This window comes from Mus caroli, chromosome 18, assembly GCF_900094665.2.
Source record: "Mus caroli chromosome 18, CAROLI_EIJ_v1.1, whole genome shotgun sequence".
Classification (NCBI taxonomy): Eukaryota; Metazoa; Chordata; class Mammalia; order Rodentia; family Muridae; genus Mus; species Mus caroli.
The window spans coordinates 77,079,522-77,103,164 of record NC_034587.1 but is presented as its reverse complement, the minus strand read 5'-3'; the positions used below and the strand labels follow the sequence as shown (position 1 = coordinate 77,103,164).

Here is a 23,643-nt window from a genome sequence, read left to right as displayed (position 1 = left end):
ATTTTATGGCTGGGGGTCATCACAGCATAAGGAATGTATTAAAGGGTTGCAACATTAGGAAGGCTTGAGAACCACTGGGTTAGATAACTAGAGGCAATACAACAGATACAATTATTCCCCCTGTGCAAGTGTTCACATCTCCCCAACATGTGACCTTTAACATTGAAGGTCCAAGTAGTCTGTTCTTGAGCAGGTCCATGCTGGCTATGTGTGCCTTTCTTAACCAGAGACTCCCTCGTGAGGCTGTAGACCTTTGTTCCAGGTCAGGCTTAGACCTCAGCATTAGTAAAGTCATATGAGATGTTGTTAGTGACTGCCTGCCTGCCCACCAAGCCATAAGAGTAGGGTAAATTTGAGGAGCGCCAGCAACATTCCATAACTGTATGGAATATAGACACAAAGTTCTGAGTAAATGAATGAAATCAGATTTCACTTGATAGAAGTTAGGCTCAAGGAGACATTGACACTGATCTGGGAGCAAAAGTGACATACGGCACACCTCTACTGTAACATGGCAGTCTGTCTGGGCCACCATTGCAGGGTTGTCAGTGTATATGGAAGACCTTTAAAATGAACTTACTGTTTTGAAGGGATTTATTCTTTAGAGGTGTGGTGATTGGTAAGACAAAAGAATGCTTAGTATTATTTTTGAGTAAGTTTTAAAATAGAACTGCAAAGACTATGAAACCAGGAAGGAGCCCACAAGAGGGACAGAGATGTGTTGGGGAATGTCGGGAGACCAGTGGGGCACATAAGGCATGAGAGCAGAAAGGAAGCAGTAGGGACTCGGTAGAGGTGTATAGCGTAGGGGAGCACCATAGAGGATAAGAGCCTGGCAAGGTTTGTTTGAAAATGCTGTAATGAAACTGAACACTATGCATGCTAATAAAAAAATTTAGTGTGTGTGTAGGGTGAATATAGAGTTCTTTTGACCAGGTTTTTTGTATACAGTACTAGTATGGACAATGTTGATACATCAGTGAACAAAGCTAGACAAAAGCCTATCCTAAAAGACCTTTAATTGTCAGGGAGAAGACAGCCCAGAAACAGCTACATAGTGCTAGGTTTCTTAGTCATGGCTGAAAAGAAGAAAATAGAAAACAGAAGAAAGGGTAAAAGAAGATAGAAGTAGGTTTGGTAAGATTGGGTCAAAGGAGGTGTTTTGGAGTGAGTGGCAATTGAATGACAAGATAGTTGGCCTTGTACAGAGTAGGACAAGAGTTTCATGCAGAAGGAACAGCAGTTGTGTGTGTGCCATGCTCCAGGGCATGAGCTGGCTGTCCTGCAGGAGAGTGTGGGTGGGAGGACAGAGGTTGGAAAGGCTGAGAGGGGTAATGGCTTAGTTTCTCCAGGGCTTGAACATGTGGCTTACTACAGCAGAACACTATGGATAAGGAGACCGTACCTGAGACTGGAGAGAGCATCTGTGAATGGAGCAGGGTGGGATTTTTCTCTGGATGAATGTAAACCAGTGTGCATGTTTACGCAGAACGTAGAAGAGTAGTTTCAGATAAGTGACTGTGCTGGTTGAATATTGACTGGCAACTTGCGTGGATTGCTGTATGCCCTGGAGGTTAGGAAAGCACATGTATTTGTGAGATAATTAGATTTACATCATGGGGCCTCTGGTCCAGAGTTGCTCTGCTCTCTCTGCTGGGATGGACTGACACATAAGCTAAAGTATAAAAACAAACATTTCTTCCCCTCAGTTCTCACGGAGGTGTGAAGAGAGGGAGTAGGTGATTGTATTCTTCCACCCTCTAGAAGTATCTTTTGAACTGAATATGAGGTTGTAATTTTCTGCATTTCTTAGTAACTTTTATGACTCAGGAATATAACATTAAAATAACATGCACTATTGCCTTGCATGCTTTAAAACTATTTTATGAAAGCCACCTTACTTTGCAACATGTTTTTCTGGCTAAACATAGACTTATAAAGTTAGGCCATGTTTGCACATGTATATGTATCCATTTTGTTTTTCATTTCTCTATTTTTTTAAAAATAAGATTATATCTTATTTGCCTAGTCTCTTGATAGGATGTTTCTAAATTTTGTGAGTAGAGATTGCTGTAACTAATAATTTGTTTATTTATAACTCCTCATGTACATTTGGAAAACAATATTTTAAATGTTTTATTGATTTATTTTTGACACATTTCTCACTATGTAGGCCTATGTGTCCTATAACTCATTATATAGACTGGACTCAAATTCCCAATGATCTGCCTGCCCCTCTCTCCCAGTGCTAAGATTAAAGGTACATTGCCATGTTGGGAAGGCAGTGTAACATTAAAGAAAATTTTACAACAGGAAAAGTATTTGATAAGAATACTTTATAATGCTTTTAATTTTAATGTGTTTATTTCTTGCCTCTTTTTCTAAAGTTTTTCTTACCATTTAAATATTATTTGTAGTTTAGGTTAAAATTTATTTTAACTTAAGCAATGATAGTCTGAGAATGCAAATTCTTAAAAATCTGAAGCAAGGTATATTCAGTCATTTTGCTTTTGCTCTTTGATTTTATTATTAACTCTGGTTTCACTATTTTTTAAAAACATTAATTTTTGTTGTTGTTGTGGATCAAGTTTCAGTTTGTATCCTTGGCTGGTCTGGGACTTGGCTGGTATGTAGATCTTGCTGGTCTCAACTCGTAGAGATCTGTCTGCATCTGTCTTCCATTGCTTTCCTCCAGGCTTAAGTAAAAAGGAAATAACCTTTTATTTGGATACTTAATAAAGAATTTTATTTGATATTTTCATAAAGTTGGTTATTTTAGCCCTGGTTGGAATGAGTGTATGTATTTGTGTGTGTGTGTGTTTGTGTGTGTGCTCGCGTCCATTCTTACGCATGCCCAGGGCATATTGTACACCATGGCAGCTTTCCTTGTTTCGTGTTTGTACTCATTTCCAACTCTGGTTCCATTTTAAGTCTGTTAGCTTGAATTTTCAGGTACGGGTTTGTTTTTGAAGTGCTTTTTAATCTTTTGGCATGTAAGATTTAACATTAATTGTATTTAGATAAGTATTTTAATTAATATGGAACCATTTCATTATTCATGTAAGGAGTAGAAGTGAAAAGCCCTTTTGTGTGTCACTTCTGACAGGCCTTTAATTCTGGTGTCATAGTTAGATCTGAGAACTGAGCTATTTTTATGATGTTTTCTTTTGTTTCTTGGTTTTGCAGTAGCAAAATTTGTATCTGAGGGATAAGAAGAATGACTACTGATGAATATTTGTGCTGCTTGCATGTATCTTACCCTTTGATTTAGCAGAGATCTAAACGAGTGAACACATAGGTTCATTTTCAAATCCAAGAAACAGGCTTCTAGTATGTTGGCTTTGAAATACAAACTTACCAAAGAAATTTTAAAAATAACCATATGGGATTTGTTATAGAATTATAAGATAGGCTCAGTATTTTTATTATAAATATTGTTACTGTAATAAATTCACAAATAAAGACATCACACAGCTAGATTAAGGAAGTCAGTCACTCAAACGTGCCCAGTCCCAAACTCTACATCTCAGTGAAATAAAGAGTAGACATTCTAAAACCATGAGGTTTTGTTTAGGGTTTTGTATTTTATTTAGAATTTTATGCACTTATTCATTGTTCTAGACCAAAAAGTTTATTCCTTAGTAACAGCTAAGGGGGATAGCTAGGAGATAAGTAGAAAACCTGGGGTTAGAAGGGCTTACACAAGATATGTCTTATACAAAACAAGTTTATTAAGAATCACATGTACAATTTGCAAGGGAGAACTGGAACACAGTAAGAAGAAAGCTGTCATACAATGAGGTGAGGTTTGTAGGAAACTAATGAAGCAAGGTTGCACAAAGGTTGCACAGGTTACCTCACGAACATCTGCAGACCACAGCTGTCTCAAGATAATAAACAGAGCTCCTTAGGGTTGGAAGAGTTAGGGTCTCAGGATTTAGAGCCTCCATTCTCCCAAAACTTTAACTCCAGTGCAGTATTGGTTCTGCCAAGTATATTCCTGGTTTTAGAGAACAGTCTGTTCTTTTTCAATACCCAGGGCCTCAGGGAAAGCCTTGTGCTCAATATCACCACAAAACCAACTCCTCCCCCCTCAAAAAAAAAAAACTATAACAAAGTTGAAACTAGGAAAACTATAAGCTTTATGACTTCTTGTGCAATTCCTGTATCCTTTGTCTCCATTCTGTCCTTTCTCATCACCTGATTTTACCTCATTTTGGTTTTTGAAAGAAAACCAAAGTGTTCTAAGTGTTCTGCTCTATGTACACTCAATTCTGTTCATGTATGTACATACATACATTACAGGTTTGGATCTACATATAAGGGAAAACATGTTTTTTTCTGATGTGGGTGACCTTGCTTAATACTGTATAAGTCTGTTCATTTTCTGTTAATTTCATGGTTTCATTTTTTTTCTTATAGCTGAATAACTATTTTTTTAAGTGTCCATCATCCCTATTTACTAGGGAAATGCTCCTAAAACTACCTTGATGTAACACCTGTCCTGAGAAAGGATGCTTATCATCAAGAACTTTGTCAACAGATGTTGGAGAGGATGTGAGGAAATAAACTCTTACTCACGACTGGTAGAAGTGCAAGTTACTGCATGCCACTATTATGGAAATCATTTGGGAGGTTCCTAAACTAATGATAAATAGAACTATCATGTGACCCAGCTATTCACTCCTGGGTGTATAGTCATAGAATTCCATAGCCTAGCACAGAGATATTTGCACATCCATGTTTATTGCTCTTTTATTTATGACGGCAATGAAATGGAACCAGTCATGGTGTTTGTCAACAGGTGAGTGGATAATGAAAATATGGAACATAGAAAATGGAGTAATAATCAGCTGTAAAACTTAATTTAAAAAGATTAAGTTCACAGATATTTGTAAATCTTTTTTTATTGAAATAAAATTTAAAAATCTTAACCAGAAAACTAAGAATATAGATTCTATAATCTGTATATACATCTTTTTAAAAAATGATGTACAGGGCACATTTTCTTTATACACATATTTATATTTTGAAATCTTTTCTCTGCTTGCTCTCATGTTTGGTCACATTGCTCAGAGAATGATGTTAATTAGCATTTCTAGATTTCTCTTATCTGAAAGCCACTAAAACATAAAACCATCTTTTAGCTGGTGCTCAGAAAACTGAGAGTCTACTGTCCACTACTTTATAGCAAATAAATTACTTCAAGCATCGCATATTCCCTCTACTTTGTAACTAATTTGGAAAATTTAAATTTTATTTATGGATACGGGTGTTTTGCCTGCATGTGTACCCATAGGTCAGAAGAGGACATTGGGTCACCTTCTGCCATGTGTGTGCTGTGAATTAAACCCATGTCCTCTGAAAGAGCAACTGCTGCTCTTAATTGCTTGATGCATCTCTCTCATACCCCCAAACTGCAATACTGTAAAAATTAGTTTTACTCTCATTGATGGTACTAATTAGCTTTATTTCTGAACTACTTTCTCTTGCGCTTTCCCATATGCCCAGAAACATAAAACAAAAGTAAAGTGTTGTTGTTTTTTTAACATTGTGGGTCAGAATCAAAATTATTTTTAGTTAGTGAGGGTAACCCGAGCTATACTTGAGGAAGACTCTTGTATTTGTATACATATGTTTATGTGTATCTGTTATATGTACTTGTTGTGCATGTATGTGGAAAGCAGAGATCAGGTTTGGGTGTCTTTCTCCTCTGATTCTGATCCTCATGGACTCTGGTGAGCAAAGTATGTCTGCCATGCTTGACTTGATTTCCTTGGAGTAGATACACAGGAGCCCAGTAGCTGGGCATATGGTAGCTGTCTTTCAGATGCCCTTGTGCTGTTTTTTCGGTAGCTGGACTCGTTATGTGAGCAGTGTATGATGATCCCTTTGTCCACATCCTTACCAGCGTTTGTGTTTGTTCTGTGTTCTCCCCTTTAACTGATTGAGGATAGATGTTTTATCTCCCCTTACATAGTATATCCTGATTAAAGTTTCCTTTCCTTCTACTGCACCCAGCTCTTTCCCACCTGCCCTCCCATCCAGATTCACCCACTTTCCTCCTCTCATTAGAAAACAGGCACCAGGAGATTGTGGGGCATGCCTTTAATCCCAGCACTCAGGAGACAGAGGCAGGAGGATCTCTGAGTTCAAGGCTAGCCTGGTCTACAGAGCACATTCTAGGACAGCCAGAGTTACAAAGAGAAACCCTATTTCAAAAAAGAAAAAAAAATGAGAGAGGGAGGGAGACTGGAAGGAAGGTAGGCAGGCAGGAAGGAAACAGGTTTCTATGGGATGGTAATAAAATATAGTAAGATAAATCAAAAACTAACATGCAAGTTTGGACCAAAGAAAGAGCCTAGGAGGAGGCACAAGAAACTCAGACTCATTTCTTCATATGCTTGGGGAATCACATAAAAACAGTAACTGGAACGCTATCATCGGTAAGGTTCAAACAAAAAGTGTGTGTGTGTGTGTGTATACATAAACGTACACACATATATAATGAAAATAAAAAATAATAGATAAAAATTTATAAAGAAGATTCCTGATATGACATTATGAGACAGGGAACCCCAAAGATGCTCTTGAGTTAATTTTTATTTTGGCCACCTACTGCTGGGCATGCAGCTACCTGTAGGAGTAGTTTGTTTCCCCACTGAGACTCACTTGGAGGGAACTAAATCTTCATTTGTAAACGATTATCAACTGCAGCTAGATCTGGGCTAGGGATGGGGGCATGTGTCCACTTCTCCTTTCAGCTCTAGAACCACATCTGGTGCAGACCCAGTGAATGGCTCTTCAGTGTGTGAGCTCGTGCGTTGTGCCTGTTCATGCAGAGGGCCTTGATTCCTTTGCTGTCCTCTATCCCCTCTGGTGCTCACACTCTTTCTGTCTTTTCATCTTTGGTATTCCCAGAGCCCTTGGGGAGAGGAGAGGTTGGGGATTTGGTGGAGACATCCTGTTTAGGGCTGAGTGTTCCAAGATCTCTCACTACATAAATGTCTGCTTGTGAGTCTCTGCTTTGTGCTTCTCTGATGACGACTTTGGAAGGTGCTGACCTATGAGTGTAGCAGAATGACATTAAGGGTTACTTTATTGCTACAGTTTTGTTTGTTTACAACAATAGTATTTGGTTTCACCTTAGGTCTCTGGGCTATAGACTCTGGGTTTTGGTCATCCAAGCAGTGTTGGATATGGATTCCATCTTGTGGAGTGGGCCTCAAGACAAAGCAGAAATTGTTTGGTTACTATAACAAGCTTTGTGCCACCCATTGCGCTAGCATACCTTGTAGGCAGAACACTATCATTGATGAAAGGGGTTGTAGCTCTGTTTCTCTCTTCTAGTTTTGTTAATTTGGATACTCTCTTTCTGCTGTTCTAGGTTAATTTGGATAAAGGTTTGTCAGTTTTACTGTTTTTTCTGAACCAGTTATTTGTTTCATTGATTCTTTGTTTCTCATTTTTTTAATGTTTCTTTTTTTAATGGATTTTTGTTCCTAAGTTTGATTATTTCTTGCTGTCTTCTCTTTTTGGTTTTGATTTCTTCTTTTTGTTCTAGAGTGTTCGTGTGTTGTTTGCAAGTATGAGATTGTTCCAATTTTTTTTTTTTGGTAGACATTTAGTGTTATGAACTTGCCCGCTAGAACTTCCTTACTTCCTTCTTTGTGTCCCATAAATTAGGGTATGATCTGTGTTTTCATTCAATTCTAGAAACTTTCATTTTTTTTATTGATCCATTTTTCATTCAAGAGTTGTTCATTTTCCTTGAATTTATAAGCTTTCTATTTTTCTGATAGAAAAAAAATAGTCTTGTTGATTTAATTTATTTACTTTATGTCCCCCCACCCCAATACCCTTCTCAACCCCTCCCCTCCCCTCCTCCTCCTCCACTCTCCTTTTTCCTCTGAAGAGGAGACACCTCCCCTCAACCCCCCACCAACCCACCCTGTCCCATCAAGTTACTGCAGGACTAGGTTCATCCTCTCCCACTGAGTCTAGACAAGGAAGCCCAGTTAGGGGAACAGGATTCACAGGCAGGAAACAGAGTCAGGGACAGCCCTGGCTCCAATTGTTGGGGTATCCTAACAAAGACTAAGCTGCTCATCTGCTATATATGTACAGGGAGGTCTAGGTCCAGCCTGTGAATATTCCTTGGTTGGAGGTTCAGTCTCCGAGAGCCCCCAAGGGTCCATGTTAGTTGACTTTGCTGGTCTTCTTGTGGAGTCTTTATCCCCTCTGGATCCCTTGATCCTTTTCCCAATTCTTTCACAAGACTCCTTGAGCTCTGTCTAATGTTTGGCTGTGGGTCTCTGCATCTGTTCCCATCAGCTGCTGGGTAGAAAGAACCCTCAGAGGACAGTTATGTGAGGCTCCTGCACGCAAGCATACTAGAGCATCATTAATAATTGGTTCTTACACATGGGATGGGTCTCAAGTTGGGCCAGTCATTGGTTGGCCATTCCCTCAGTCACTGTTCCATCTTTGTCCCTGCACTTGTAGGCAGGACAAATTTTGGGTCAAAGATTTTGTGGGTGGGTTGGTTTCCTTATCCTTCCACTGTGAGTACTGCCTGGCTACAGGAGGTGGCCATTTCAGGCTCCATATCCCCCACTTCTAGGAGTCTCAGCTAGAGTCATCCTCATAGACTCCTGGGAGACGTCCCTCATCCCAGGTCTCTGGCAAGTCCTAAAGACCCTCCCCCTCATACACACACACACACACACACACACACACACACACACACACACACACACTGATTTCCATTCACTCTTCTGACCCTCTCTCCTCAGCTCACCCTATACCCGATCCCACCCCTTCCTCTCCCCGTCTCTTCTCTTTTAATCCATCATGGTCAGATAGGGTATATGATGGTTTTAGTTTTCCTTTATCTGTTGTGACTTGCTGCTTTGTGTCTGATCATGTGTTATATTTTAGGAAAGTTCTCTAAGGTGCAGAGAAGAAGGTATATTGTTTTGTTTTTGGGTAAAAAACATTCTATAGACAATTGTTGGGGCCATTTTGTTTAACATCTGTTAGCTCCAGCACTGCTCTGTCTAGTTTTTGTCTGGATGACCTGTCTGTTGTAAGAGCAGGATATTGACGTCTCCTACTATCAGTGTGTGCAGGGCAATATGTGATTTATGTTAATTGTTTATGAATTTAGGTGCTCTTGTGTTTGCTGCATACATTTTAGAATTGCAATGTCCTCTTGGATTTTTTTCCCTTAGTGAGTCTGTAGTGTTCTTTTCTTTCTCTTCTGATTAGTGTTGAAGTCTATTTTTTTCAGATGGCTAAACCTGCTTGGAGTATCTTTTTCAACCTTTTACCCTGAAGTGATATCTGAATTTGATGTTGTGTTTCTTGTTTGCAGCAGAAGGATGAACCCTTTTTTTGTGTCCGTTCTGTTTGTCTGTTGAGGAATTGAGGGCATAGATGTGGAGGGATATCATTGAGCAGTCTTTGTTGGTTCCTGTTATTTTCTTGTGGTAGTGGTGGGGGTGACGTGTATGAGTGTTTCCCCCTTGATTTGCTTCTCTGGGATTATTTATTCCTTGTGTTTTGTTGGGTGTGATTAGCCTCTTTAGGTTGGATTTTCCTTCTAACACCTTTGTAGGGCTAGGTTTGTGACAATTTGGTTTTTATCGTGGAGTGTCTTATTTTCTTCATCTAATGCAATTGAAAAACTTTCTCGGTTATAGTCTGGGCTGACATCAGTGATCTTTGAGTTTTTAGAACATTTCCAGGCCCTTCTGGCTTTTAACATCTTCATAGAGAAGCCAGTTGTTATTCTAATTGGTCTGTCTTTATATTTTACTTGTTTTATCCTCTTTCAGTTTTTAATATTCTTTCTCTGTTTCATGCATTTAATGTTTTGATTGTTATATACTGAGGGATTTTCTTTCTCCTGCTCCAGTCTCCTTGGTGTTCTGTGTGCTTCTTATACCTTGATAGTTATTTCCTTTCTTAGGTTAGGGAAATTTTCCTCTGTGATTTTCTTAAAAATATTTTCTGTGCCTTTAACCTGGGTTTCTTTTTCTTCTATTCCTATTATTCATAGAGTTGGTCCTTTCATAGTGCCAGGATTTTTGGTAGATTTAACATTTTCTGCGGCTGAAGTATATCTATTTTTTCTCTACTGTGTTTTCAGTATGCAGATTAGCTCTTCCATCTCTTGTATTCTTCTGGTGAGGTTTTCCTGCAAATTTTCTATTAGAGTTTGAATTATTTCTCATTTCCAGATTTCCCTCAATTTGGTTTTTTCTTTATTCTGTTTCCACTTCTAGGTCTTGATTTGTTCTATTTATTGTCTTCTACTGTTTGCTTATTTTTGCATAGATTTTTTTTATGAGACTAATGCTTCTTTTTAAATTAGTTTTGAAGAAATACAATTTTAGTTTGTATAGATTTCTTAAAGACATTTATTCATTTCTTTTCTAAGGAGTTCTATCATATTTGTTAATGCTGTTTTTCAGGTCTTCTGTGCTTTAGCAGTGTTGTAATGCCCAGGGCCTATTGTGATAGGGGTGCTGAACTCTTAGGGAGACATATTGTCCTCAGTGTTAGTGATTATGTTTTTAATTGGTGTTTAAGCATCTGGGTTTGGCAGTGATTGTACTTGTAGGTGCAGATAACTGGTTTTGTCTTTGTTGGGTAGGTGTTTATTCCTTGGGTTTTGTTGACCTGGTTTTTAGATGAGTGTGGTGCCTGTGTGTTGCGTGGTAGTTAATTCTTTTGAGATCCTGAAAGGTGTGACTACTTGGGGTTCCAGATGAAATATGTTCTCAGGTATTGGGACCTGACAGTTACAAATGAGAATGTTCTCATTGCTGGGGTACCAAGGGGGTACACGGGAGGAAAGCAGGGTGTTCCACCAAGACCTACTTAGGCCCCTGGAAATGGGGACAGAGAGTGAGGAGAGGTCACAAATGTAGTCTTCTACAGAGCGGGGGAGGAGACTAGGGGCCTGGTTTGGGTTCATGGAGTGCCAGGTTCTCCATCTGCAGTTACCCTTCCTGCTTTCTGGACTAGGGTCTGTTGTCTTCTCGGTGACTGACATTCTGACTAGGACTAGGTGGGATTTCATTGTAGGCTTAATGTGCATTTTTCTGGTAGCTAGTGAGGTTAAACATCTCTCCACATGCTTCTTGGCCATTTGTGTTTCGTTTGTGAGACCTGTTTTATTTTACTACCCCATTTTAGCCAATTTGACTTTTTGTTTTGTTTCTTTCTTTGTATATTTTGAAGTTACTGTATTTCTTCCATATAAAATACTTTGTTTTTTTGTCAAGCAGGTCGTCAATGTGGATAAGAAATCAGCTTAAGAAGTATCATTTTTTTCTTTTCTCAGTCTCTTTTTCTTTTCTTTTATATTCTGTGTGTATGAACATTTAGAACTGGAGTTACAGGGTGCTGTAACATGCTATATAAGAATCGAACCTTGGTCCTGGAATAGTAACCTGTGCTCTTAGCTCCTGAGTCCTCTCAAGCCTCCAATTTTTCTTTAGATGATATTTTTATAAAATTTAATTCATTGTGCCTTTCATTTGGATATTTTTCAACTTCTTGTATTTGAAAGTTTAAATGTACGCAATGAGAACTAACAAAAGATGAAAGGTATCAAGATCAAAATAAAAATGAAACTCACAGGAAATTGTTAAATATGTAGAAATTTGCAAAAACAGCATTCTCAGTAGAATTACTAATCAAGAGGAAGTATACCTGGAAGTGAATTCAAGTTATTTCTAAGAGAACATAATTTAAAATATTGTCATATTTTGATCTGATGCTAATAGAATCAATCATGACATTTTAGGTTTTAAATATAGCATAGATAACATTTACAGTGATTTAATTATAGGGTAATTTTCTGTTGAAAGTAATTTTTCCCTGTCACAGGCCCCTTTTCTAGCTTCCTGGCATTTACCCTCCCTCACTCCCACATAGTTTCGCTTATATAAAAACCTAAAAGCTCAGCTACACACATGAGAAGAACACATGCTCTTTGTCTTTCTAAGCCTGGGTTACCTCACTTAATGTAATGTTTTCCAGTTCTGTGAATTATCCAGCAAGTTGCATACTTTTATTTTTCTCTAGCTGAAAAAAATGCACTGGGTATATGTGTAGCACTCTGTTGGTTCTCTAGATCTTTCATCCTTGGTTAGTCTGTAATGATCAACCAAGGACTCAGAACAGACTGTTAATGTAGAGGCCCATTGATTGGAGACTCTATGGGAGTCAAGAAGGAGACGGTGGCATCTGCTCACTTTCTTGCAGTATCTTTTCTGCCCTTGGCAAGCCATGAGGTGTTTGTAGGCTCCATGGCCAACCTCACTGGTAGATGCGATAGCACTGATGTTGTTGGTTTTTGCTGGTCCAACCCATATGTTACTCAGTTTACCTTTCTTTTGGAACTGTGTTATGTTCTAGGATTTTTTTGCCTCTGACAGGTTCACTTTCCTCCTGAGAGTGTTTGATTCTTGTTTTCAGAATTGGGGCCTCCCCCTCCTAATTCCACTCCTTCACCAATCCTCCATTAGAAGCCCAGGCTCTTTTTCACGGACTTCAGTTTTTAAAAACACTGGGAAGTAGCAAGTTTTGTTTTTCTTACAGTTTATAATTATGATTCGCTTGCTAAAATTAGAGTAAATTTTGTTGTCTTTAAGACGGAGGTTTAGAAGTATGAAAGGTAGAGACACCTGGGGAATTCAGAAAAATACACATCTGGGAACCTGCTCCTTGGAGATCAGAAGTAGCAGAGTGCTCTTCAGGTAGGACCTGAGCCAAGTCTATGCTGCAAAATCTTTTCAGGCGATTTTGATGTGTCCTGTTCCTTTAGAATACTGTCTACAGTGTGTAGATATTTGCTTTCATCCTACTGCCTTTCCGAGAAAGCCAGCTATGAATAGAAATCACCTGTACATCATAAACTATGTAGTCACCATCACAGATATGTGATAGTGAGTTTTGTCCTACCTGGGATTAGCTGCACAAGCTGCCCAGAAATGCATTCTCTGGATTCAGAGATATATACATTTCATGTTATACAAATGTAACTGACTGAACAGAGATGTCCTCGCAGTGATATTGTCACACCATCCGTAATGTGATAAAATAATACTGGTATGTGTTAACTATTGGTGTCATTGAATTTAGGGAATTCATTTTCATTTATATTAGGATTCCTGATTGAGACAAAATCTCATACCTTATCCCATACCAGAATCACATGATAAAACTCATTGTGTAGCCCAGGCAGGCCTCAGGTTTGTGGCAATTGTCCTACCTCAACATCCTGAGAGTTGGGAGTGCAAGCGTGAGCTGGCAGTTCTTTAGCAATTTTCTAACAGTTATTTTTTCTTCTTTTGTTGGGGAGGAGCAGGTGTGTTCTGTTGCTTTGGTGGTTTATAGTTTTTGTTGCTGTAGGTCTAATAAAATTATACACCCAAGCTTCATGTCTCTGATAGGCTCATTAGTATTTTCTTTCTTTTCTCTGCCATGGAGGTGTATAATGATAGCATGCAAATTGACCTTGTTTCTAAAATTTTGCATTTCACATAATTCACACAATTTGTTCCTGATCCTTTTCTTAAGATCAGGAACAAAGTCATCTGTCCTATGCCCTTCCTTCATAAGTATGAGATCACACCCTTATAAGTGCGGCGGTAAAGGGAACAGGCCAGGTAGACAAGCAACCAAAGGCATTTAGATTTCATTATTTTTTATGTTACCCAGACAAAAAATATCCCTGGACAAAACAGCCTAAGGAAGGCAGGGTTTGTGTGGCTGACAGTTTGAGGGCTCAGACATCATGGCAGGGAAGTCATGTAGCAGGAACTCAGGGGGTTCTCTTCACTTCCATAATCAGGAATCAGAAATGGGTGCTGGACCTTGAATACGGCCTGCAGAAGCATAGCCTCCTTCAGATCCATGCACAGAGGGCTTTTCATTCTAGAGCCTGTCATTTTACCTGCCATCATTAACCATTGCAGCTATCTGATTCCATATACAGATAGCATCATTGTGTACAAAGGAAGAATCTAAGGAGTCCATACACAGAGGAATGTTGGAATAGAAAAGTTAGCAAGGTTATAGAATACAAGATAGGAAAACCATTTGTATTTTTATATATTAGCTTTAACCATCTGAAATGAAATTAGAATAACAACTCCACCTGTAATAGTATCAAAAGAAAAGATACTTAGGACAAACGTCAGCGAAAGAGTGAGAGCACACACTGAAAAGTACAGAGCATGGAGATTTGATTAAATGATAGACTAGTATTATGGTGGCAGCATCCTGCAAGTGGACTGTGGGTATAATCCACATTCTATCAACATCCCATGTGACTTCCTTCCTCTTGTCTCCTTCCCTACTCTCCTCTAGAAAATTACTAACTGATTGTAAGAATTATTTTGAAAATGCTATGGACCCATAGTAGCCAGTATATCCTATTTGGGAAACTGACATGCCCGTATTGGAAACTATCATATCTAATAGACACGAGGTACTGATATAAAGATAAGCATATAGACAAGAGAAGTCTGATTGACAGTCCAAAACTAAACCTTTGTATCTATGGCTAGTTGATTTCCAATAGAAGTACTAATGTAGTTGATGGTGAAAGAGTAGTCTTATAAGAATTAGTAGTAGAGCAGCTGGATAGCCACACAAAGAGCCAAGATGAATTCTCTCATGACGGGCTGGCCAGGCTGGGAAGGTGTGTCAAGTGCAGGCAGCAGCTGGAGCAAACTGGAGCACTGCTTTTGGGACTAGCAGTGGGATTTGTGGGTAGCTGTGCCAGTGTGACCCAAGTCATGCAGAAGAGGAAGCTCTAGCAGTGAAGCAGACAGTGCACAGGAGTCTGTGCGGTGTGCATTCAGAAGCTGAATACTTTGTCCCAGACTGGATTGTAACATGATATCTGGGCACTGTATTAACCGATGTACTGTAAAGAATGCTCCCCATAAATTTCTGATTGGTCAATGAATGGCTGGGACTTATGACTGGATAGAAAGGATAGGAAGGCTGGGCATACAATCAAGTGAGGGTTCTGGAGAGAGATCACAGGGGAGGAAAGAGAAATGAGAGAGAGGCTGCCGACAGACAGGATAGACCCAGAGCACAAAGCCAAAAGATCACCCATCACCCTGAGGACAGGCTGATGGAGCAGAAGCAGCCTGGGAGACACCCGATTGGCGAGGGACTAACATTGGTGTGGATTTTAACAGGTAGAAGGACTAGAATAATAGCTCAAAACCTACCCAGAATAGTGCTTACAGCTTATTAATAAATTGTAGTGTTTCTGTGTCATTTACTCAGGATCTACAAAACCAAACTGTGGGATAGAAACTCTCAGCAGACATGTAGGAGTAAGTGAAGGGTGGGGGGCGAGGTGGGGGGTTGTAGCAACCCTCCAAGAAAAATAATGTCACACCATAGGTCTGGTTAGTTCACACATTGTTTTAAGGCAGTTTGAGTTGAGCTGTGGAGAGTCAAGTGGTAGTAGGAGGTGAGAGAGTGTCTGTGATATATAGTAAGCAGATTATTCATTGTTTTTATGGCTGGGCAGTTGTGGAGCCTAGATGGTGTAGGACCATTGAAATGTAACATGTTTATAAATACATGGGTTCGTTGCTAAAGTGAGATAATGGAATGGAGGACATAGGATTGTCAGATTAATTTGGAATGAGAACTGTACCTAATTACTGTATGACACTCATTCAAATTCATTCTCTCTCTCTCTCTCTCTCTTTCTCTCTCTTTCTCTCTCTCTCTCTCTCGTGTGTGTGTGTGTGTGTGTGTGTGTGTGTATCTGTTTGTGTGTTCCAGAGGACAACCTTGGTTGTCATTCCTCAGGTGCTATATATATATATACCTTCCATATGGGTCTTTCTTTGGCCTGGAACTCCCCAAGTAGGTTAAGTTAACTAGAAAGCAAGCCCTAGGGATCTCAGTGCTGGGATTACAAGCACCTGCCTTGTTGTAAAATTCGGGTTACAGAGATCAAATTCACGGTCTCAGGATAGGAAGTATAGTAAGCACTGAGTCTATCTTCCTAGCCTGTCTCTGACAGCAGTACTGTAGGAGTATTGGACTTGCATGTGTATTTGTTCACCAATTGCATGGCTGGTGCCTGTGGAGGCCAGAAGAGGGCATTGCATCCCCTGTGACTGGAGTTACAAGTGGTTGCCAGCTGCCCTGTGGGGAAAAAATCTAAGGAATCCATACAGAGAAGAATGTTGGAATGGAAAAGTGAGTTGTAGGTTCCAAGATAACAAAACCATTTGTGTTCTCATATAGTAGTCATAACCTCCTCTGGAGGAGTAGCCAGCGCTCTTAACTGCTGGGCCATCTCTCCAGCGCATCTACTCCTTGCTCTGATATTTAAGTTGTGTTTATATACCGAGCTTTTTAGCAGGGTATTTAAAGAAATGCTGTGTCAGTGGGTAAAGGACCTGTTCTTTCCAGCGACCTATTTAGTATAGCCCTTGGTTTTACAGGGGGAAGTCTGGAACAAAGGATTACTCGCCTCTGAGTGCAGTTCATTCAGTGCTCTGTTGTTTACAGTGTGCCCAATCTAAGTCATCAGAACAAGACTGTGACTGTTTAAGAAGGGTTTTTCTTTATCATGGGCAAAGTGACCTGAATAGCACTCTGTTTCCATTTATTTGTTTGTTTGTTTGTTTATTTAATTTTTGAGTCAGAATCTCACTGTGTAATTTAGGCTGGCCTTGAACTCACTGTGTAGCTAGCCTATTTGTGTTGGCCTCACACTCCTGATATGATCCCAGCTTCCCTAGTGCTAGAATTAGAGGGTATGCCTGTATGCCCATCTTGGAAGAATTTCCCTGTAGCGTATCAGGAGATACATATGTAGCTTTTAAACATGACATATTATCTGCATCAGATTTCACAATTGATTATAAACATGTTGAAACTTCATTTAGATATCATGCAAGCTACCAGTTGGTAGTTTACTTCAAAAGCAAAATAAAATTGTGCCTCTACTCTGTAGTCCAGTTGGTTATGTAAGGCATGGAGTAAGAAAATGGATCAGCATGACACACCGGGGGGATCTTATGTTCTTGTGTGATTTGAGTCTACCTGAGAGAGACAGACAGACAGAAGCTGGAACTTTGCGTAGTCATTGCTAGTGTCCTAGTGTCTCCCTGTAGTAAGTGCACTCACTGTTTTCCCTGCTTGGAGTAGCTGTGGGTATTGCGCATGTCCTTATGACAGACAGGGTCTCCTTAGTCTGAATGTTGTCGGTTTTTTACTATACATTATATACATTTTCGTAGTTTTTTATTTTTATTCATTTTGTGTTTTAGGGAGTAATACAAATTGAAGGGGAAAAAGTAAAACTAAATATTAAAGAATTTTTCTCTGCTTTTTTTGTTCTGCTTTCTAAAATACTTTTTGTTTTATAGGGATTTGTGTTGGCTGTTACGATTGCACGTGAAGCGATTGATGAATTTCGACGTTTTCAGCGAGACAAGGAAATGAATTCACAATTATATAGCAAGCTTACAGTAAGAGGTTAGCAAGGACTTAATTTTCCCAGCATTTGCTTAGTATTAGCATGTTAGAGTTAACAGAACAGGAAGCGCGTCCACTCTGTTCTAGAAAGCATACATGTTTGTATATAGATCTGATTTTCTCACAGTATGTAATGCTAGAATTTCAGTTAGAGTTTTATTCATTTTCTTGATATGTATGTGTGTATGTGTATGCATATGTGTATTTCCACAGTTACACATAAACACATGTATGTATACACTGACACAAAGCTGTATGAAGTGCTCTGTTAGAATGCTGTTATAGATCGGAAAGCACCCAGCTGCACGTGCCCTGTGATGCACAGTAGCACTGTGAAGTGTGCCCTATGTTCAACACACGCAGAAAGGTCAGGGTGCATAGCATGGCATTGAACATCTGAAATCAGTGCAGTCATTCGACATGGCCCCAGGTGCATACATACATCCTGCTCCTTACCCCATCCAGGCTATTAGCTCCCACTTAACAAATACTTACAGAGCTCATTTCCTCACTTTTTAGTCTGTACTTGAAATAGGAGCAGTTTATCAGGAAGAGAATGGGTCAGACTGTTACAGGCCCAGACAGTAGAAGAACCTGAAGATTGAATAGGATGGGATACACTGAACTCTTAATTGTGAGTTTCCTGAAAGAAACAAAAAATTCACTGGGTCTCTTCATTTTTTTTTTTCTCCTTTTTTTTCCCACTGAAGTCCAGGGTGGCCTCTGGCCTCTGTTTTACTTTTTCTGTCTCTGGTTTTGCATGAGTAGACTCATGCACTATGGCCATCTTCTGTCACTGGAGTCATCCCTTTGGCTTGTTTTCAGGCTCATACACGTTACAGCATGAAGTGGTATTTTCTTTGTTGACAAGTAAATTCTGCAGCACTACACAGCACATGTTTATCTGCTCAGCACTGGGTGGACATTAGGGTTGTTGGTATTCGCTCACTGTTGTGACTCACATTCCCATGAATACTTGTATACCAGCCTTTTCATAATCGTAGTTTCATTTCTCTTGGATATTGCCCAGTGGGAAGGGTGTGAGGTTAGGAGATGAGTCTGTTGAGCACTCTGAAGGAAGCACCATCCTGGTTCTTGATTGGCTGCATCGTTGGGCATTGTTGCCACCAGTGCACACGGCTTCTGATTTTGCTGAGTCTTCAGCTGTACTTGTCAGTGTCTTCCATGCCTGTTTTATTTGCATTTGCTAGTGATTGTTGAGATCGGGTGTGCTGTGTGCTCTTTGGCCATTTGCATCTTTCCCTTGGATGCTGTATATTCAGATCCTTCGGCTACTTTTTAACTGAGCCCTTGACTGTCTGTTGCTGAGTTGTAAGTGTCCGTTATCTATCTTAGGGAAGTCCTTTGTCAGATTTATGATTGCATGTAGTTTCTCTCATTTTGAGGGCTCACATTTTCACTTTCTTAATGCATAAGCATTTGTTTGTTCTAATTCGTTCACTTTTTCTTCTTGCTTGTGCTTTTGATGTTGTAGTAAAGAAATAATTGGCCAACTCCAATGATTTTTCTTTTCTTCTAGCAGCGATAGTTTACGCTCTGAATTTAAGTCCGATCCATTTTCCTGTATAATGTGTTACATAGGTCCACATTTGTTTGTATAAATATCAAGTTGCCTGGTACCAATCTTTGAAAAGACTGCTCTCCTTACTGTACTTTTAAATTATTAAACGTAGGCAGGGAGATGGCTCAGTCAATAAAGTGGTCGCTGCATAAACACGAGGATCTGAGTTAGGATTCTCAGCACCCTTGTAGAAAGCTGGGTGCCGTGTTTAACCTCTGTAAGGCCAGTATTTGGCCAGGGTATATATTTGGGAGCAGAGACAGATTCCTGGTGCTCACTGGCCACAGTCTAACCTCATAAGTGAGCTCCAAGTTTAGAGATCCTGCCTCAAAACATAAGATGGAGAGCGACAGAGGAAGATGCCTGACGCTGACCTCTGACTTCCACCTCTGTGTGCGCACGTGAGCACATGGGGAGTAGAAAGGAAGGCAAGATTTACTTTTAAGAAAAAGAATGCTCAAAGGCCAGGTAAATTAGGTTTGCCATTGTTATTTTGAGAATAGCTTATAGATTCTAGCTTATTTTGAATTTAGGTTTACTTTGGTGTTTGTGATGAAGCAGAGATTGATGCTTTGTGCACTGGAGATTGGAGTGGGGATACCAGTGGAAATTAATAAGCCTGCTACTCAGTCAGTGCAGCACACAGAGCAAGCAGCTCGTGTGTCTGTCCTTTAGCAGAAAGTTTTACTTGCTAGGCAGTGTGGCACACACCAGAGAGTCAGAGACAAGCAGGGCTCTGTGTGTGAGGTCAGCTTGCTCTCCACATTGAGTTTCTAGACAGCCGGTCTACACATAGAAGCCCTGTCTTGACAAATGATGGATAGATGGATGGATAGATAATAATGTGTGAGAGTGTGTATGTATGTATGTATATTTGTATATATATGTGTCACACATGCACATGTGTTCACTAGTGGAGGCCAGAAGAAGGCAGTGAGTTTCCTGGAGTCACAGAAGGTTGTAAGCCATCTGTTTTGAGTGCTGAAAACTGAACCTTTGCAAAAGTAGCAAGTGACCTGAGTGGCTGAACTGCCCCCCTCAAACTGCAGTTTTTAAAATGCTTACATCACAAGATTCAAATATCTATCACTTGATACATGCTAAGAAATAACAGCAGGAAGACATTTAAAGCCTGTTTTCTGTGGTTAAACCATTGCAATTCTGTAAGAGCAGAGAACGTGAGAGGCTAGTAAACATACTGGGCTCATAATGTCCAGGAGCCTCTCTCTCACCTGAGCCTAGGTGTTTCTGGCAGCGTTCCTGACTTTGCTTACTGCAGAGTGTAAGTGTTGTGTATGTCAAACCCAGGCTGTAGTCCAGTAAAGGAAGCAGCTTAAGCCTGGGCTGGCTTGCTGGGAGGGCTTTGAGTCCCTACCCTGGTGAGCTTGAACTTTGGGTATTGTTCATCCACAACCCTTTACTCTTGCCAGTTTTCTTGTGAAACCTACATTCAGAGGTGATCCACTGTTTGAAAAGGCCCGACATGCTTGATTTCCGTAATCAAGCAAGTAGGCTTCTTATTTTGTAATTCTGTGACTGCTGGTGTGTTCTCTGTGGTTTACTCTTCGCTGTTCTCTCCAGGCACTTACTTTACATGCATCCAGGCATGAAAATTTATTCTCTCATTCATATATATATATATATATATATATATATATATATATATTCTCTCTCTCACGCACACATTCACTCATGCAATCACTCAGTCACTCATTCATTTATTCATTCATTCATTCATATCTCTTTCCTTTCCTTCCCTTTCTCTCTTCCTGTCCTCTCTCTTTCTTTGTCTCTCTTCCTCTCTCCCTGTCTTCCTGTCTTCCTTTCTCCTCCACCCTTTCTCCCTCCCCCCCTCTCTCCCTCCCCCCCTCCCTCCTTCCTTCCTCCTCTCTCTTTCTTCCAACGTGTTTCTTCAAATTATAGTTTACTCACGGTGATGAAGCATGCATGGGGAAGCCTCTCCGAGAATTGAATTAAATGGTATTTATGAAATAAAGAAGTGCACTTTAAGTGGTATTAGTGTGGCCTATGGGTGTTGTTTTGGGTCCTCTGACATTAGAAGGGCATTCATCAGAGATCTCTGTAGCTCAGTCAAATGGTTTAACAAAAAACCAGTCTTGAAGCTCCAGAAATTAACCTGGGCAGCTGTTAGTGACCTAGCCCATAAGTCAGAAGTGCTGTCTCTAGTAAAGCTAATGGGAAGAATCCTGGACTTCTGGAACTAATGATTTCTTACCTAGTTATAATCAGGTCACCAAGAATAATATATCATCCCACAGTCAGAGAAATAAAAAGACACCAAGGATTGGCTAGAGTAAATGAGACTGGCCAGCTGTGTGTAGTTTGTAATTATCAAATTGGAATTCTGCCCTCCCTTGGATAATTGAAAACACAAATGTTCATTTTTGTTCGTTTGTTGTGAAACGGTTTTATTATGTAGACTTAGATGGTCTGGAACTTGCTGTGTAGACAATACTGGCCTTGAACTCACAGAGATAAGCCTTCCTCTTCCTCCCAAGTATTATAATTGTGGAAATGTGCCACCACAAGGGGCCAGAAGTCTTCATTTTTTGATAGTAACATTCTCAAGTTGTAAGATAAGCTTCTGACCTTAGACCCAGGCATTCACTTCACTTCGCCAGCTATGAGACTTTTCTGTAACTCAGCATGTTAGTTTTTAGGACATATGTACTGTCCTTTGCTTTGACTTAGGCATCTGGTCTTTTCTGGTGTTTTATTGCTACTGTCTTGGTAATATAGGGATTGGACCCAGGACCTTGTGTATAGGCTTTACCACTGAACCACACCACCAGTCCACTTTAAACTTAGAGGCAGGGTCTGCCCTAACTCTCCGTACATGCTGTCTTCTATTAGCATCTCAGACCCTTGTGTTCTGCTCGTGTCATGGCTTCCTGTCACACTAGCCACCTTCCAATATCACATACGACCTTTTAACTTTTTGATGTTTGTCATAGTATAAGATAGGCCAGGGCTGGAACAGGGGAAGTGCTGCATTATGTCTCCATATCCCACTTGGGGTTTTTTGTACTTCTCACTTAACAACCGATAAAAGCCAACTGCGCTGTACCCACACAAGAGGATGCTTCTTGGCCAAAACACCGAAACAATCATTGATGATATATGTCAAAACTGTGCGAAGTCCAGGGATCCAGGTGCAGAGGTGAGCCATGGCCATGACTTTAACAGACATGTGTATGCTCTGTTTGCTTATTTCAGGCTGCTTTTGAGATCTAGGACTTGATGGTATATTGACCAGTCTCTCAATTACCCTGTAAGGTTCCAGTATACAGTTGTCATCTCTCTCAAAGATGGGTACCTGACTCTTCCCAGATTTTGGCCATTAGAACTTCTATGGATGTTTTTTCATTTAAATTTTAGTTTCTGTTGGAGAAACAGTAAAGGAGAAATTCCTTGTCACTGGATGGATAAATACTTAGTTTTTTTTTTTTTTTAAGTGAAGCAGGGCATGTCACAATATACCGTCTTATTCTGAAGTTTAATAGCCACTCAGATACTAAATATTCATAGCATTGTAAAGTTAAGCCTTTAAACGTTAGAAGTATATGTGTGTGTGTGTGTGTGTGTGTATATATATATATATATATATTATATATATATATATACACACACACACATATATATATGACTGGTGTTGATTGAGTTACTACAAGTTTACAGAGACTATGTTGCTTTGTGCTTAAGAGTTCTGGAATAGAGGGGCTCTACTAATGGGACAAGTACCAGAAGTGAATCAGAGTAAGCAGGGCTACCGTGCAGTTGTCAGATGGATACCAGGTGGACACAGGGCAAACACAGTGAAAGGAGGAGTATGCATTAAGGAAAGGAGAACATCGATTTGAGGTTGTCATAAAGAGCTTGTATGTCATTATACAAATTTTAATTATCTTCTGTGTAATTGTCAAATATTGGAAGTATTGGAATAGAGATAAAGCTAATCTTTAGGTTTTTCAGTGAGTTCCTTTGGAGTTCAGGTTGAAGTAGAAAAATTACAGTGGAGACTATTTTGTGCTATGTTCTGCATATAGAATTTAAAAACAAGGACCACCACACTGAGAGACTGGGTGTGCTTGCAAGGAACATGAGAGGAGTATAAATTCTTGGTTCCTAGGGATAAGCCACAGTGATGTTTTCCTTCTGGCAGGGCCCACTTAGCCATTCTGCCTTCTAAGGACAGTGACAGGGGTCAAATGTTAATTCCTCAGTAGATAAGCTGTGCAGAACACCTCCTAACTTCTGCTCAGGCCCTCAGGGTTCTCTGCCAGAGAATGGAAGGAAGCTATTGAGGTTCTGTAGTGACAGAGTTACCACATAAAGTGCAATCAGCCTCATGAGTGTAAGGTTAAAATCTTAGGTCTTATTCAGACAATGTACCAAGCCTTCAGAATGTGAACTTTTAACTAAAGAGCTTTTAGGCAGATTCTGTATGGTCTAATGCTTAGACCTCTCTAGTTTGGTTTTCAAAAGATAGCCTTTCC

General features: G+C 39.8%; 1 protein-coding gene across 4 annotated transcripts in view; it reads left to right on the top strand.

Moving 5' to 3' along the window:
- Atp9b (ATPase phospholipid transporting 9B (putative)) overlaps positions 1-23,643 on the top strand; it is a 188,450-nt gene that overhangs the window by 25,378 nt on the left and 139,429 nt on the right. For all 4 annotated transcript variants that reach the window (XM_029472075.1, XM_029472074.1, XM_021150340.1 and 1 more), the window contains exon 5: positions 17,436-17,544. In XM_029472075.1, coding sequence (XP_029327935.1) covers positions 17,436-17,544 — 109 coding nt within the window. The remainder of the gene's footprint in view (positions 1-17,435; positions 17,545-23,643) is intronic.